This window comes from Limanda limanda, chromosome 3 (genome assembly GCF_963576545.1).
Source record: "Limanda limanda chromosome 3, fLimLim1.1, whole genome shotgun sequence".
Lineage (NCBI taxonomy): Eukaryota > Metazoa > Chordata > Actinopteri > Pleuronectiformes > Pleuronectidae > Limanda > Limanda limanda.
In genome coordinates this window covers 3473382-3489882 of record NC_083638.1, presented here as the reverse complement: position 1 = coordinate 3489882, position 16501 = coordinate 3473382, and the positions used below count along the sequence as shown (strand labels likewise).

The following is a 16501-nucleotide window of genomic DNA, read 5'->3' as shown; positions in this document are numbered from 1 at the left end:
TCACACAAACAATTGAGCGGGTTCATTGAAATCTGAAACCTGGTGGAAGGATGTGATGTTCCGACCTCGCTCTGGAACATAGCGCCCTCCGAGCTGCAGGGGGGGGGGGGGCAGCAGTACCGACTCCACTGTCTGACTGATTTCCAGTTGTTGAACGTGTAGTTTGTGTAAATATAAAGGTTGTGTTTTGTCCACAGCTAATTCTAATGTTTGTGGTGGCTAACTCCCACTTGCTGAGATCAGAGGTAACCTTGGCGACGTGCATCGAGGTGGGGGGTGGAGCCTCTGAAGGAGCAGTGGAGGGAGGGGTACCTTTTATGTTTTGTCGTCATGTCCTTAAAACAGCTCATGTGTGACTTGGTGCAGCCCGGCTGAATCCAGGAGGCCCGGGTGGAGCTTCTCTGAGGCGCCCACTCTCCTCCTCACGGGAGCAGCAGCGCTCGGCCGCTCGGCGAGCAGCAGCAGGACGGTGACCTTCGCTCGCTCGGGACTGAAGCGTGTTTTCCTCTCGGGGTTGTTGTGTCTGACACAGGAAGTGGTTCGGCCTTGGAACAGGGTTTTGTCCAGTGGGAGGATCACAGGGAGGAAGTGGATGTACGCAAGTTGGGGGTCACGATGAACTGGTGAAGGGTTCATCTGCAGAGTCATGCTGCTGATGAGCTGCAGGTCGATTCTGTGACATGGTTTATGTGGAGACATTTTATACTTTGCATTAATAACTTCAGCCTCTTGTTGATTATTGTCCGTTTTGATGGAAGATTTCTTTGCACGTAGGATAAGATAAATGCTACATGCAATATTAAGGCAAGGAAGTATAGTATAGAAACTATTTATACAGTGCAAACAGAATAAAAACAGTAAAGAAGGTTTGCACATGAGCCATTGAATAAGGAGAATAAGTTGATCGCTGATTTCTTTAAATTAGTATTAACATTATTCCACTGACCAACCGGTAAATAAAGATGGACGACATGTCTCATGAAGCCAAATGATCCCAGAAACAAACGCAGCCATTTTGTATATTTGTAGCCAGTCAGTCGCTGCTGTCCATCAGGACGTCTCAGCCTGTTTTTATATCATCGAATAACGAATTAAAACCAAACTGATCGGACACATTTGAACATATATCAACGCGACGTGTCCCATCCGTCAACATGGAGGTGGTGGGATTTATGACCTGTAGTGCAGTAGGGACGGGAATCAGCAGGGACCTCCCGATACGATACTATCACGATACTTAGGTGGCGATACGATATGTATTGCGATTCTTTGGGTATTGCGATTCGATATTACGATTTCCTGCAATTTCTTTTGGTTATTATTTTTTTTAAATACTGGACCATGGAAAAATGTTGAATCATACCTTCAAATACAACACAGTCAAATTCACTTAGAGCTTTACAAGATTTATTTCAAATATTAACACTAACTTAATGACTGCCGGGCAGCCAATAGAGAAAAGAAATAAAAATGTTCCCTATTATTGTATAGCCCCTGTCAACTTCACACAAACTGACAGATTAAGAAATGTATGCCACTTATAGGCTACTTTTAAACAATAAATAAAAGGTAAATTAAATAGAATGAATAAAAGTTTACTTAAAATATAAACTTTGAAACAAAAAGTAGGCTATTGTTGTTTGAATGTAGGCGATGCAAAGCTAGTGCTTGGGTATGTTTAGATTCTTGTGCAAAAACAAGAGCTGGTCAACTTGCCACCCCCCCCCCCATATATCCCCCCCGTATAGACCAATAAATATGTTTTAAAAAAATAAAAAAAAATAAAAAATTTTTTTTAAAAAAATCGATTTTGGAGGCAGCATGGCGATTTAAAATCGTCATCCACCAGAATCGCGATTTGTAACTTAATCGATTTTTCCCCCCCATCCCTATAGTGCAGCCAGCCACCAGGGGGCAATCGAGACGCTTCACTATTGGGTGCCGTCATGTCGTCCATCTTGATTTACAGTCTACGATGCTAACGTAGATATCGGAGAAGATGTGAACAAGGCTGGCTTTGAAACAGAGACTTGTCTTACGTCCTGTCCCTCCGTCTGTCTTCACCGAGACGGTTAAAAGTGAATCGCACAGTGGAATCATCTCTGATAACTTGCGGATCCAAACGTTTTGTGCGTCGTCTCCTCTGATGAATGAGACCCATTGTGTGTGTCCGGGACTCGTTGACACAGATTCCTGCCTCAGTCAGTAACGCAGCGGATGTGTGTGTGTGACACTGTGTTTGTTTGTCGGACGCACACAGTCCAGTTGTGTGCAGAAGGAGAACCGGGCAGCGACCTGGAGAGAGAGAGGCTGTGTAGGTTTGTGCGTCGCTGACGTGGAGCTGCACTTTGTCCGAAGCTGAAACTGAAGAACTGAGGCTGGACGATCAGAGGACACGTTCAAATACCAGAGAAACCCTAAAAACCCTAAAAACCCTAAAAACCCTAAAAACTCTCGGACACCTTTACGTACAAGGGACATATTTCTATTTCAAGTTAATTTCTCACAAACATATTTAGATTGGATTCTTTTTGTGTGTCTTTCTATTTGATACTGTGTTTTTTAAAAGGGAGACATCATCATCTTACCATGAAAAGTTTGTATTTGTGACTTTGGCAGGTATAATCTGTTCTGGAGCTTTGGATCAAATCATATTGAAACTGACTTTCTCCATTTCAGTTTTTCCAAATTGTGTTGGAAATATCCTTGAAGTTTTATAGCTTTACACCTGCAAAGTTTCCTGGAAATTACCCAGAGTAATGGACGTCTCACTTTTATTCTCTCTCTCGCTCGCTCCCTCCCTCCCTCTCTCTCACTCTCACTCTCTCTCTCTCTCTCTCCCTCTCCCTCCCTCTCTCTCTCTAGTCGTTTCTGTAGCCGCCATCATTCCGTGCTGTAAGGCCGACATGTCTTCCAACGGAGACCTCAGCGACCTGGGGAGCTCTGACAGCTTCTGGGAGGTAGAGTACACACACACACGCCAAACACACACACACACACACCCACACAGACACTAACACACACACACACACAACAACAACACATGCTAGATTGATTTAACCAGTTCAGACACATTACGGAAATGAAACCAGCAGTAAACGAATGTGACAGACGCTCAGCGAGCCGCTCTGCAGTCTCATGAGGATCCACGACGAGCTGCCAGGACTCGCACGCCAATATCTGGAAAAACCACATACCTGTACCTGCTGCTTCTTCTGTCTGTCCCCGGTTGCTCCCTTCACTCCGGCTCTATTGCCCTGAATCATCTACTTAACGCCACTGAAAGCATCGCTGCGGTTCAGCCTCGCCTCTTATTTGTGTCTGTGTGTCTGTGTGTGTGTCTGTGTGTGTGTGTCTCTGCAGCCGGGGAACTACAAGAGGACGGTGAAGAGGATCGACGACGGCCACCGGCTGTGCAACGAGCTGGTCAGCTGCTTCCAGGAGAGAGCGAAGATCGAGAAGAGTTACGCCCTGCAGCTGAGCGACTGGGCCAAGAGGTGGAGGGGCGTCGTGGAGAAAGGTCGGTGTGAGAGAAGGTCACTGAACAGATTGTAAATCAGGTTTTCTGAGGCTCACTGAGGTGATGGAACACCGTCCTCTTCCCCCCCCCCCCCCCCCCCCCCAGGGCCTCAGTACGGCACGCTGGAGAAGGCGTGGCACGCCTTCATGCAGGCGGCCGATCGGCTCAGCGAGCTGCACCTGGACCTGCGGCAGCGGCTGGCGGGCGAGGACAGCGAGAAGGTGCGCGACTGGCAGAAGGACGCCTTCCACAAGCAGATGATCGGAGGCTTCAGGGAAACCAAGGACGCCGACGACGGCTTCCGCAAAGCCCAGAAGCCCTGGGTCCGCAAGCTGAAAGAGGTGAGGGTGGGGGGGGGCGGGGGGCGGGGTCTACATTCAAAGAGAGCAAGTTTTGCGTGAATAAGAAAATGACGATAAAGGAAAATGAGAAAACAATGAGGTCGGTGATGCTGCTTGGAATGGAGTCAGTCATCATGTTTCTAATATTTGATCTGATGCGTCAATGAGGAAACATGACGACATCTAGTCTAATTATAATGTGTGTGTCTGTGTGTGTGTGTGTGTGTGTGTGTGTGTGTGTGTGTGTGTGTGTGTTAAGGTGGAGTCCAGTAAGAAGAGCTACCATCAGGCCAGGAAGGAGGAGTGGACGGCGTCGACCAGGGAAACGCACGCCAAGGCCGACCCGACCAAGTCTCAGGAGGAAGTCCGCAAATACACAACCCGGGTGGAGCGCTGCAACCAGGAGGCCGAGAAAGTACACACACACACACACACACACACACACACACGCACGAACACACACAGGCAGAGCTCCTTCTAGCACCACTCTGGGTGTGTCAGTGAGTCCAGGAAAACCTACTTGTTTCTCTGTGTGTCTGTCTCTGTGTGTGTGTCTGTCTCTGTGTGTGTGTGTGTTTGTGTAACATGACCAGGCTTGTCTCCTCTATTCTCTGCTCCACACAAACCCAACCGCAGAAAAAACAACACAAAAACCTGGAAAATCCTGCATCCTCTTCATCTTTGTGATTCCAGTTTGACAAAACACGCCTGTGCGTGACTTCTTTGTGTGTTTGTGTGTGTGTGTGTGTGTGTGTGTGTGTGTGTGTGTGTGTGTGTGCACGCCAGGTGAAGGAGCGCTACCAGAAGGCCCTGGAGGAGCTGAACCGCTGTAACCCCCGGTACATGGAGGACATGGAGCAGGTGTTCGATCTCACCCAGGAGGCCGAGCGCAGGCGGCTGCGTTTCTTTAAAGACGTCCTGCTGGACACGCACACTCACCTGGACCTGTCCTCCAGAGAGGGGTACGACACACACGCACACACACACACACAGACACACACACACACACACACACACACACAATGACTCAGGACGACGGCATGCAGACGTGTCATGGTTTGTGAACATGTGTGTGTGTACACAGGAGTTAATGGGAAACTTGTGTTGTCCATTAACTATTGACCTCCTCGTTCTGTTTAAACACGTCCCTGTTACCATGGTAACCCTGATTGGGAGAAGTCCAATACGTCCAAATATTGAACGATTCAACCTTTTGGATTTTAACTCTGTGGAGACGAACCGGACGCGAGACGTTAACGTGGGAATTAAAGTTCAGGTTCCTGGAGAAATGAGAGACCACCTGTTGTCCTCCAGAGACCTGATGTCCTCCAGAGACCTGACGTCCTTCAGAGACCTGTTGTCCTCCAGAGACCTGACGTCCTGCAAAGACCTGTTGTCCTCCAGAGACCTGACGTCCTGCAGAGACCTGTTGTCCTCCAAAGACCTGACGTCCTGCAGAGACCTGACGTCCTCCAGAGACCTGTTGTCCTGCAGATACCTGTCGTCCTGCAGAGACCTCACGTCCTCCAAAGACCTGTTGTCCTCCAGAGACCTGTTGTCCTCCAGAGACCTGTTGTCCTGCAGAGACCTGTGGTCCTGCAGAGACCTGTTGTCCTCCAGAGACCTGTTGTCCTGCAGAGACCTGTTGTCCTCCAGAGACCTGTTGTCCTCCAGAGACCTGTTGTCCTCCAGAGACCTGTTGTCCTGCAGAGACCTGACGTCCTTCAGAGACCTGTTGTCCTCCAGAGACCTGACGTCCTGCAAAGACCTGTTGTCCTCCAGAGACCTGACGTCCTGCAGAGACCTGTTGTCCTCCAAAGACCTGACGTCCTGCAGAGACCTGACGTCCTCCAGAGACCTGTTGTCCTGCAGATACCTGTCGTCCTGCAGAGACCTCACGTCCTCCAAAGACCTGTTGTCCTCCAGAGACCTGTCGTCCTGCAGAGACCTGTTGTCCTCCAGAGACCTGTTGTCCTGCAGAGACCTGTGGTCCTGCAGATACCTGTTGTCCTCCAGAGACCTGTTGTCCTCCAGAGACCTGACGTCCTCCAGAGACCTGTTGTCCTCCAGAGACCTGTTGTCCTCCAGAGACCTGTCGTCCTCCAGAGACCTGTTGTCCTCCAGAGACCTGATGTCCTGCAGAGACCTGTTGTCCTGCAGAGACCTGTTGTTCTGCAGAGACCTGATGTCCTGCAGAGACCTGTTGTCCTGCAGAGACCTGATGTCCACCAGAGACCTGATGTCCTCCAGAGACCTGTTGTCCTGCAGAGACCTGACGTCCTGCAGAGACCTGACGTCCACCAGAGACCTGATGTCCACCAGAGACCTGATGTCCACCAGAGACCTGATGTCCACCAGAGACCTGTTGTCCTCCAGAGACCTGTTGTCCTCCAGAGACCTGATGTCCTGCAGAGACCTGATGTCCTGCAGAGACCTGATGTCCTGCAGAGACCTGATGTCCACCAGAGACCTGATGTCCTGCAGAGACCTGATGTCCACCAGAGACCTGATGTCCTCCAGAGACCTGTTGTCCTCCAGAGACCTGACGTCCTCCAGAGACCTGACGTCCTGCAGAGACCTGTTGTCCTCCAGAGACCTGTTGTCCTCCAGAGACCTTACGTCCTGCAGAGACCTTACGTCCTCCAGAGACCTTACGTCCTGCAGAGACCTGTTGTCCTGTAGAGACCTGATGTCCAGACCTGACGTCCAGACTCAGACTGAGCTCAGAGACTTTAGTTTCTGGAGTCTCTTGTTACCTGAGGGGAGTTACCGGGTTCAAGGAGCAGTGACCAACATCTTGTGACTCCTTCAAAGACACGAGTCCCTCAATACATGTCTCTCATCGTCTTTCATTGAAATGCTGTAAATGTCCCTGCATGTGCATATCGGTCGATTGTTATCAGCAAACCGATGAATTAGTTCGGCTGAAATTATACATACACACTTATCTTATCTTATAGAGAATAACCCTTTAGAAAACAGTCCAAGTCAAAAGAACAGATCCGGTACAATGTTGAATGTCTCAGATCATAGAGGACGTCTGTCCTCTCCCTTGAGACAGAGTTAGAGTCTCTTCATGATGATTGACAGTCGTCTGTGTCCCACAGGTTCAAAGCTCTGCACCAGGACCTGGGTCAAACCATCCGAGGAGCCAACGACACCGAGGACCTCAGGTGGTGGAGGAACACACACGGACCGGGCATGAGCATGAACTGGCCTCAGTTTGAGGTGTGGACACACACACTGACGCACACACAGACACACACACACACACAGACACACACACAGACACACACACTCTGTCGTCTCACACATGATGAAATAAAAGCTAATATTGTAATCATCACTGAGGGTTCAGGGCTTGACGTGACAGGACTGAGATGTTCCTGGTTTCTCCTCCTTCCTGTCTCACACACACACACACACTCACACTCACACACACACACACACACACACTCACACACACACACACACACACGCATACAGATATGAAACAGAACAACTACCTCAGGGCTCATGTTTTCAAGATATTTGGAGAAAAGAATGAATGGAGTCACAGAAAATCTGCAAGTCTGAACTGAAAAAGTTCAGACTTGTAGTGTGTGCGTGTGTGTGTGTCTGTGTGTCACACATTCCTGACCCCACTCAGAGTCTGTTACACAATAAGGCTTTCACTGGAAACCTGTTGAATATTCACTGTGTGTCTCTGAAACACACACAGACACACACTCTCTCTCTATAGTTGTGAGGACATCTGACCCTGAAACCAAGTCTTCTTAACCCTCAAATAGTCCATTGAATTTGTGAGAACCAGAACAACATGTCCTCACAATGATGGTATTTACCCGAAAGTGGCCTCATAACTATGGAATGACATTCACACAAACACACACACACACATTATTTTAGTTGTGTATGGAAATCTACAGTTTTCAAGCAGCAGTCGAGGTCAGTGAGGACAAACAAATATTTACAGATATGAAAAAACTGACAACCGAGTCTTTATTGGGTTAAAGCTTGTGTGTGTTTGTGTGTATCTGCCTGAGACATAGACAAATTCAAATATGATAGAAACTGTTGTATCCTAAAACACAAACACACAAACAAAAGTGTGACAATGACACTTTACTCCGGTTATTCCTCAGACGTGTTGCTTCATATTTCATATTTCCACTCGTCTGCAGGAGAGACGACAGAACATTTACCAAACTGTTGAACTTTAAAACGGTTGTTGGTCTGAAAACAAAAAGTAAAAACTCTCAACTCTCTTTTGTTCTATGTTTGTTTTAGATTATGAATGAAGTTACTCATTAGTGCCACCGTGTGGTCAGGAGCAGTGCTGCATGGCCATAAGAATCCAATATTCACAATGATTATTGTTATTAAGATGATTATTATTAAACACGTCTGAAGCTGTGACATTAATCAACGTTTTTAATTATTACCGGAGATTTAATAATTTTTAGTATTTAGATGAAATCTGATAGAAAAGTGAGGAATCAGTTCTTCATCAGATTCACGTCTCATTTCTCTGGAGGTGTGTGACTCCCTGTCTGAGGATGATGATGATGAAGATGATAAAAGTCTTTTTTCTCAGTTACATTCAGGTATTTTCACGCTCCCTTCCCAGTGAGAGAATCATTGTGTCGTATTGTGTTGTGTTGTGTGTGCACTGCTCTAGATCTTGATCCTCAGATTTCACTGATCATACAAAGGAGTTGACACTTTACACTCAGAAAAACTGAAACTGGATCAGATCTGATTCCAGATATAAGACAAACTTCAGGTTGAAGGTGCGTTCAGGCGCCTCGTGTTCTGAGAACAGTCTTTAACTAAAGATGGTTTCTGGTCGCGTGTGAACGACGCAGCTGAAGAAAATGAAACACACACAAACAGTCTTGTGTTCTGAAATCAAATCGGAAGAAACTGGAGTCTGGATTTCATTCCAACATGATATTGTTACACAACTGTGCAACAGAAACAAACATCCTTCACTAACCAACATCTCTCTGAATCAGTTTCAGAGCTTTTACGAGAACATTTCCTAAAATGACAGATGCAGTTTGGTCCTAATTATACGACAAATGGAAACAAGCTTTTAGTGGCTACGGTTAATTATCATCAGAGCAGGATATAAAACTGTTTAAGATAATTCTTCATTTGTCCCACGACAGCGACATTTTATTTTGTTACAGCTGCAAAATGGATGATAAAAATAAGAAGGATCACTCTGAAAACATAAATCATCTACCACGGCCAACACGTCTCTCACCATGTTAGAGGAAGTGGAAACAGAAATCCCGGAGCACGCCCCATTTAAAATCAATGAATAGAATAGAATAGAAATAGAATCCCTCTTTATTTCCATTGTTTACCATCAATGAAAATCTTTTCAGCAGTAAAAACGTGAATCTTACCCTAAAAAGAGAAGTATTGAATAAGTTAATGTGCTTATTAATTCCGTTAAACAGATTTTCTTTTAATCCTCTCAGTACTACAAGTGTATATATATGTATATGTCTGTTTTTTTCAGTATAAAAAGTGAGAATCTCTGCTGTCAAGTTGAAGTCAACATTATTTAGCTTCATTTTTCTAAATCTGAAACGTTAGAGGAGAGCGAGAAATGAATCTGCTCCTCTGAGGAAGCTCCTGGCGTTCCCACAGCGCTGCAGACACACAAACAGAGAACCATTGTACCGGCCTGCACCGGTTTGTGTTTCTATACTGGTGAGGACTTTATTCATTCATGACGCCACAGCTCAGCAGAAAATCTGAAGATAAAAACAGAAGAAGAGGAGCAGGAAAATCCAATCCTTCATCTTAGTTTTTGATATGTACATACACTTTGTGCATATGTGGTGTTTCTTCTATACCTGCAGGGACATTGAGTTCAGACACACACACACACACACACACACATGCGCCAGCAGCACTGACAGTGTGGAGTTTGTTCTCTGCTCCACTGAGACTGTAAATACCAGTAACTGTATCCACAGCCTCCGACTTCACTCAGCACCATGTTATTATGGCTGGAGTGTGAGTCTGTGTGTGTCTGTCTGTGTGTGTGTGTGTGGGGGGGATCTGATTGACTATTGCTCATCTATTATATATCCGTGTTTGTTGACCAGACAAAAGAGAACCTCGTCTATATCCGTATCAATCATCTGTTGTTTTTAAATAACTTCGTGTCGCTCAGTTAAATCTTCTCATGTCGGAGTTGCAAGGATTTTATGCAAAAAATATTTGTGCCAAAATTAGCAATGAGATATTCTTCTAGTGTCTTTTTGATTTTTTAAGTTTTAATATAAATCAATTCATAATCAATTAATCCATGTTTTTTAAGCAGAAAAACTTTCTTTGTACAACTTGTTCACTTTGGATTTGTTCTTGATTGTTCTTTTTTATAACTAAAACATTAATACCTATAATAATATAACCAATTTATTATTTAAATTTCGGATTTTTAAAATTAATTCCTGACATTTTAACAATGAAAATGAAACATTAACATATCATGAAAGTAACGAGTCGTAAAGTGAACGAAGATCAACCAGGTTCAACTGAAGCTTCTGAACTGAACAGGAACACAACTTCTATCGATTTGAAATCTAGTGATGCATTATCTAAATGTGTGTGTTTGTGTGTGTGTGTGTGTGTGTTTGTGTGTGTGTGTGCAGGAGTGGTCTCCGGAGGCGAGTCGCTCCATCAGCAGGAAGGAGCGGGGAGGAAACTCCGAGGAGAACGTGGTCACTCTCACCAACATCGTCTCCTCAGGCAGAGACGACGTCCCACCGAGTCCCATCACAACGGACACCAGCAGGTAGGACGTCTGTGTGTGTGTCTGTGTGTGTGTGTGTGTGTGTGTGTGCGTTGTTTAGCTTTGTCTACGTTACAAAGAGCGTGTGTGTGTCTGATCCCCGGCCTCCTGCTCTCTCCTTCCTCAGGACGAAAGAGTATTCATCTGACTGGTCGGACGAGGAGATTCCCAAGAAGGCGCCGGCGGTGAACGGCGTGGGGGGGGAGGGGGAGGAAGACGAGGAGGAGGAGGAGGAGGAGGAGGAGGAGGAGCAGGTAGAGGGGGTGCGAGTCCGAGCGCTCTATGATTACGTTGGCCAGGAGGCCGATGAGCTCAGCTTTAAAGCAGGTATTAACCCAGACTAATGCTTCTAGACGGGAGGCATCACAGGGGGGGGGGGCTGATCCAATGTAAATGAATCAGCGTCTCAGCCACTTTTCACATTTTATGAAATTACAAGTAAAACCATAAATATATAATATATTGTAATATAATAATATAGTTTATATTTCATGCTGTTTTGTTTTTGGGTCACCTGTGATGCCTTGTCTTAACACACACATGCACACACACACACACACACACACACACACACACACACACACACACACACACTTGTCAAACACATAATTTCATTGTTTCATGAGTTCTGATGATTACACATCTTTAAGTAAGAGTCTGCATTAAGCACCACACCTGTAAAACACACACATTACACTGTTAAACACACACATTACACTGTAGAACACACACATTACACTGTTAAACACACACGTTGCACTGTTAAACACACACATTACACTGTTAAACTCACACATTACACTGTAAAACCTGCACCCAGTCTGCATGTTATTCTCTGGAAGCTTGTAAATTCTGTTTTAATCATTCATCGTCACAGAAGCACTTTGTTAAGCCCCATGAGACAAATTATGATTTGTGAATAGCGGCTACACAAATATAATAGTTTTTTTTACTTCTCTGAATCTAAAGCTGATTACTTTTTTCTGCCTCTAAATTGTTAAACAGGTTTAGTTCTGTGACTTGAGTTGAATCATCTCTGCAGCAGATTCAAACGCAGAATTACCGACCACACGAGAATATTATACATAATATTTTACCTCCGTGCATGACGTGTGCAGCAGTGACGGATGTGAAGCTGCTGGAGCTTCACATCGTTTCAGATAAAAGCATCTCTCAGGGAATTTCAAATTCTGGACTGACAACCAGGGAGTCAATGCTTTTATTTTGAAGGGATCATTCTCAGCTTTGTTGTTAAAACTGGACAAACTGAGCTTCATGAATCATGAACTCGTGTTTGGATGCAGTGTGTTGTTAATTGACCGACATCATTTCACTAATTGATTTTTACGATTGTCTGAGCGTGATTTTGTGTTATTTTGTGTATTTATTGACAAAAAGAAAAAACCCAGCTTGTATAGTTGTCTGTGAGGACTCAGTTTTCATCAGGAAGGGAACGGTTGCGCTCGTTGACCTCAAGGTTTGGTGGTTCAACCCTGACCAGGTTCAGTCGGTCCTCTGCAGGGGGGCGTCCTTCATGGGGGGGGGTTAGAAAGACACAGGGCTGGTGGGACCTGGTGGGACCTGGTGGGACCTGGTGGGACCTGGTGGGACCTGGTGGGACCTGAAGGGACCTGATGGGACCTGTTGGGACCTGTTGGGACCTGCTGGGACCTGTTGGGACCTGCTGGGACCTGTTGGGACCTGGTGGGACCTGATGGGACCTGATGGGACCTGATGGGACCTGAAGGGACCTGATGGGACCTGAAGGGACCTGAAGGGATCTGATGGGACCTGATGGGACCTGATGGGACCTGGTGGGACCTGGTGGGACCTGAAGGGACCTGATGGGACCTGTTGGGACCTGTTGGGACCTGTTGGGACCTGATGGGACCTGATGGGACCTGATGGGACCTGAAGGGACCTGATGGGACCTGAAGGGACCTGAAGGGACCTGAAGGGACCTGGTGGGACCTGGTGGGACCTGGTGGGACCTGGTGGGACCTGATGGGACCTGAAGGGACCTGAAGGGATCTGATGGGACCTGATGGGACCTGATGGGATCTGATGGGACCTGGTGGGACCTGATGGGACCTGATGGGACCTGATGGGACCTGAAAGGATCTGATGGGACCTGGTGGGACCTGATGGGACCTGAAGGGACCTGAAGGGACCTGAAGGGACCTGAAGGGATCTGATGGGACCTGGTGGGACCTGATGGGACCTGATGGTACCTGATAGGACCTGGTGGGACCTGATGGGACCTGATGATACCTGGTGGGACCTGATGGGACCTGATGATACCTGGTGGGACCTGATGGGACCTGATGGGACCTGATGGGATCTGATGGGACCTGGTGGGACCTGATGGGACCTGATGGGACCTGAAAGGATCTGATGGGACCTGGTGGGACCTGATGGGACCTGAAGGGATCTGATGGGACCTGGTGGGACCTGATGGGACCTGATGGTACCTGATGGGACCTGAAGGGACCTGAAGGGATCTGATGGGACGTGGTGGGACCTGATGGGACCTGATGGTACCTGATAGGACCTGGTGGGACCTGATGGGACCTGATGATACCTGGTGGGACCTGATGATACCTGGTGGGACCTGATGGGACCTGATGGGACCTGATGGGACCTGATGGGATCTGATGGGACCTGGTGGGACCTGATGGGACCTGATGGGACCTGAAAGGATCTGATGGGACCTGGTGGGACCTGATGGGACCTGAAGGGATCTGATGGGACCTGGTGGGACCTGATGGGACCTGATGGTACCTGATGGGACCTGAAGGGACCTGAAGGGATCTGATGGGACCTGGTGGGACCTGATGGGACCTGATGGGACCACATAGGGAGAGATATCAGTTTGGAAAAAGCTTAACTCAGCTTAGCCTGAACCAGGATTAATCAGAGGGGGAACCAAATACACATGAGACCACTTAGAGCTGTAGAGCAGTGATAATAATAACAATAATAATCATAATGCTAATCATAAACTCTATTCCTTTACCACCTCTCACACACAGTTACAAGGTGCTGTACAAGTTAGCAACAATTTAAAAGCAATTTGACGATCACACAGTAATAGAAACACAGATACAGAAATAAAAAGTAAAACATTCTAAAATCATTAAAATAGATGTTAAGATCGAAATTATATATTTGGCAGTAATTTTAATAATAATCTTTGAGTAGAAATGCCACAGATTGACCGGTTCCAGCTGTTAAAATGTGAATATTTGCTTGTTTGGGTAATTTTCAATGATGATGAACAGAATGTTAATAATTGAAGTTATGGCTGTTGTTGGTTTCCTGTGTTTTAATCACTTGAAACAAGAAAACAATGGAAGAAATTTCATAAAACCACAAATGAGCTCCATCTAAATAAAAGCATCTCGTACCAGTTCCACCTCTTATCGGCACAGATGTATGTATTCCTCGCACCATGCTTTTATTTTGAAACCCCTGGCAGGAAACTGACTGTCTCCCTGTTCCAGGCGAGGAGCTGCTGAAGCTGAGTGAGGAGGACGAGCAGGGCTGGTGTCGAGGTCAGCTGAGCGCCGGCCGGGTCGGCCTCTACCCCGCCAACTACGTCCAGGCCGCCGCCTCCTGATGCCCCGCCCCCTCCCGCCTATCAGCCAATGGTACAACTACACGCAAGATGCCAGGACCAATGGGAAGCTGTTAGTGCTGACACGTAGACACGCCCCCTCTGCGGTCACTGACTGTAAAACACTTACTTTCTGTTATTTGAGCTTTTGAAGATCGGACGGTTTCTCGACGACATCGTTTGAAAGAAAAGTTTTTGGTCAACGAGAAATTTCTGGAAACAAGGAACCAGATGACGGACTTGAGAGAAACGTGGATTTCATCGATACCTGAAGGGTTCTGGTTTCTCAGCCATCGTTTATTAACCGGTCAGAAAAAACATATTTAACATAGCAAAAGAAACGGCTTCAGGAAATCAACTTCTTCGCTTTCTTCTTTAATCACAATTCTTTGAGCATCATTCTTTCCAAAGGGACTCGAACCTGAACACCAGTTTCTCACGAGCTAAGAATAAGTTCCACATTAATTCTTGTTTATTTAATCCGAACTAAATCTGACGTATAAAGATTAAACTTGATTTGAAAGCCAGAACCAGGCTAAATAAAGATGGACGACGCGTCTCCACTTCCTCTTCCTCCTGCTCTCCAGACGTGAAGCGGAAACAACCAGGATATTGTCACATGACATCAAGATACACACAATCGACCAATCACGAGTCGGTCCCAGTTGTCAGTTCATGGCGTCTCAGCCTGTTTTATACATCTATGGATCCCCGGAAGGCTCACGGCCCAAAAATCCGTTTTGAGGATTTCTTTTTTGTTACCTCGCGATAGTTTGCCGTTCCCATCATGCAACACTGTCACTTCCTTACAGGTGCACAAGCGTCTGTGTCCCGGCTGTCGTCCTGACAACAGATTCTAAATGATCACTGTACTTCAGGCTATATATTTCAGTATATAACCACGTCTACTGAGCAGTAGTACTTACACTGATCTGTACTGCAGGTTAGAACTGAGGGTGTCCACACCTGAGCCAGTAAGTAAGACAAAAGTTCTGAAGTATTATTCAGGTTTGGGTCGTGTCACATTGTCGCAAAAGAAGTCAGAAACATCTCTGAGAAAAATTAATTTGTCTACTTTGATTTTTTTAGTTTGTCCCATCTGCTAACATGGAGGAGGCTTGGTTTACGACCAGCCACCAGGGGCCGATCGAGACCTTTTGGCTTTACATTAGGGGAGTCGCCATGTCGTCCATCTTTATTTACAGTCAATGGTTTAATGCCAACTTTGGTATTTTCCGCGTTAATCGACTCATCAAGAAAAAGTGAGACAAACTTTTTGCGAAGGTAAAAACAAACAAACATTTTCGGTAGATTTTCAAATCTGTCTTTAAAGTTTCTTGGATCCAGGATCTACACAGAAGAACTTCCTCTTCTCCTCTTCCTCGTCTCCTCCGCTCGAACCGACAAAGAAAAGACTCAGTGCCTCAGTCGATGAGACTATGAAATGTGCGGCGCCACCTGCTGTCCGACCGAGGAATTACAGTCGTCTGCTGGTCACTTCCGGTCCGATCCCAGTAGAAACCAGTTGATCTCCTGTTTCCTGATCCTTTCTCCGCTATAACAGTTTGCTTTGGTTATTTTATAGATTAATTATTCTGGTGTTACACTGAATTCACTTTCTTTCCTCTCTTGTTTTTTGATCAATTCTTATCGTCGTAGCTGTTTAATCTCAAATCAAAGGATTTCAGCTCTGATGGTGATTTTTACAGTCGACTTAATGACTTTCTAATTTCTTCTTCCTTTTTAATTTAGCCTCCGGGGGGGGTCCGAGGTTTTTGTTGTTTTTTCCGTGCTGGGATCGTGAAGCACAAACTCTGACGTCTGAAACAAGTGAAAATGTTGTTGTCTGGTTTTGCATGTTCCTGTTTGTGGGTTTATGTATGTATGTGTGTGTGTGGGAGCGCCCCCTGTCCGCTGATCTGAGTACTGCTAAATTAACCCATATAGACGTCTGAATAACAAGAGATATAATAGAGAATTTAATGCTGCTGCTCCTTTTGATGCTTCTTTTTCTTTCCAGAATCTTGTACAGTTTATAAAGTGGGAAGCAACAATAAAGAGCTTTCTGCACCTGGTTTCCATTCAGTCGTTATTAATGTGATGAAACGTTCGAGTCTCTGGAAGGGACTCGAACTATTTAATGCTCCAGTGGTTCTGAACATAAGATTTCCACTTTGTTAAAGATGGACACCTTTTATAAATAGTAT

General features: G+C 46.0%; 1 protein-coding gene across 1 annotated transcript in view; it reads left to right on the top strand.

Moving 5' to 3' along the window:
• Positions 1-16369, top strand: part of pacsin3 (protein kinase C and casein kinase substrate in neurons 3) — a 28245-nt gene extending 11876 nt beyond the window's left edge. Inside the window, exons 3-11 of the mRNA XM_061068911.1 lie at positions 2866-2960; positions 3364-3520; positions 3626-3861; positions 4121-4276; positions 4648-4823; positions 6969-7089; positions 10539-10681; positions 10806-11005; positions 14182-16369. Of these exons, the coding sequence (XP_060924894.1) occupies positions 2907-2960; positions 3364-3520; positions 3626-3861; positions 4121-4276; positions 4648-4823; positions 6969-7089; positions 10539-10681; positions 10806-11005; positions 14182-14297 (1359 nt within the window). The 5' untranslated portion in view covers positions 2866-2906 and the 3' untranslated portion in view covers positions 14298-16369. The remainder of the gene's footprint in view (positions 1-2865; positions 2961-3363; positions 3521-3625; positions 3862-4120; positions 4277-4647; positions 4824-6968; positions 7090-10538; positions 10682-10805; positions 11006-14181) is intronic.
• The last annotated feature ends 132 nt before the right edge of the window (positions 16370-16501 follow it).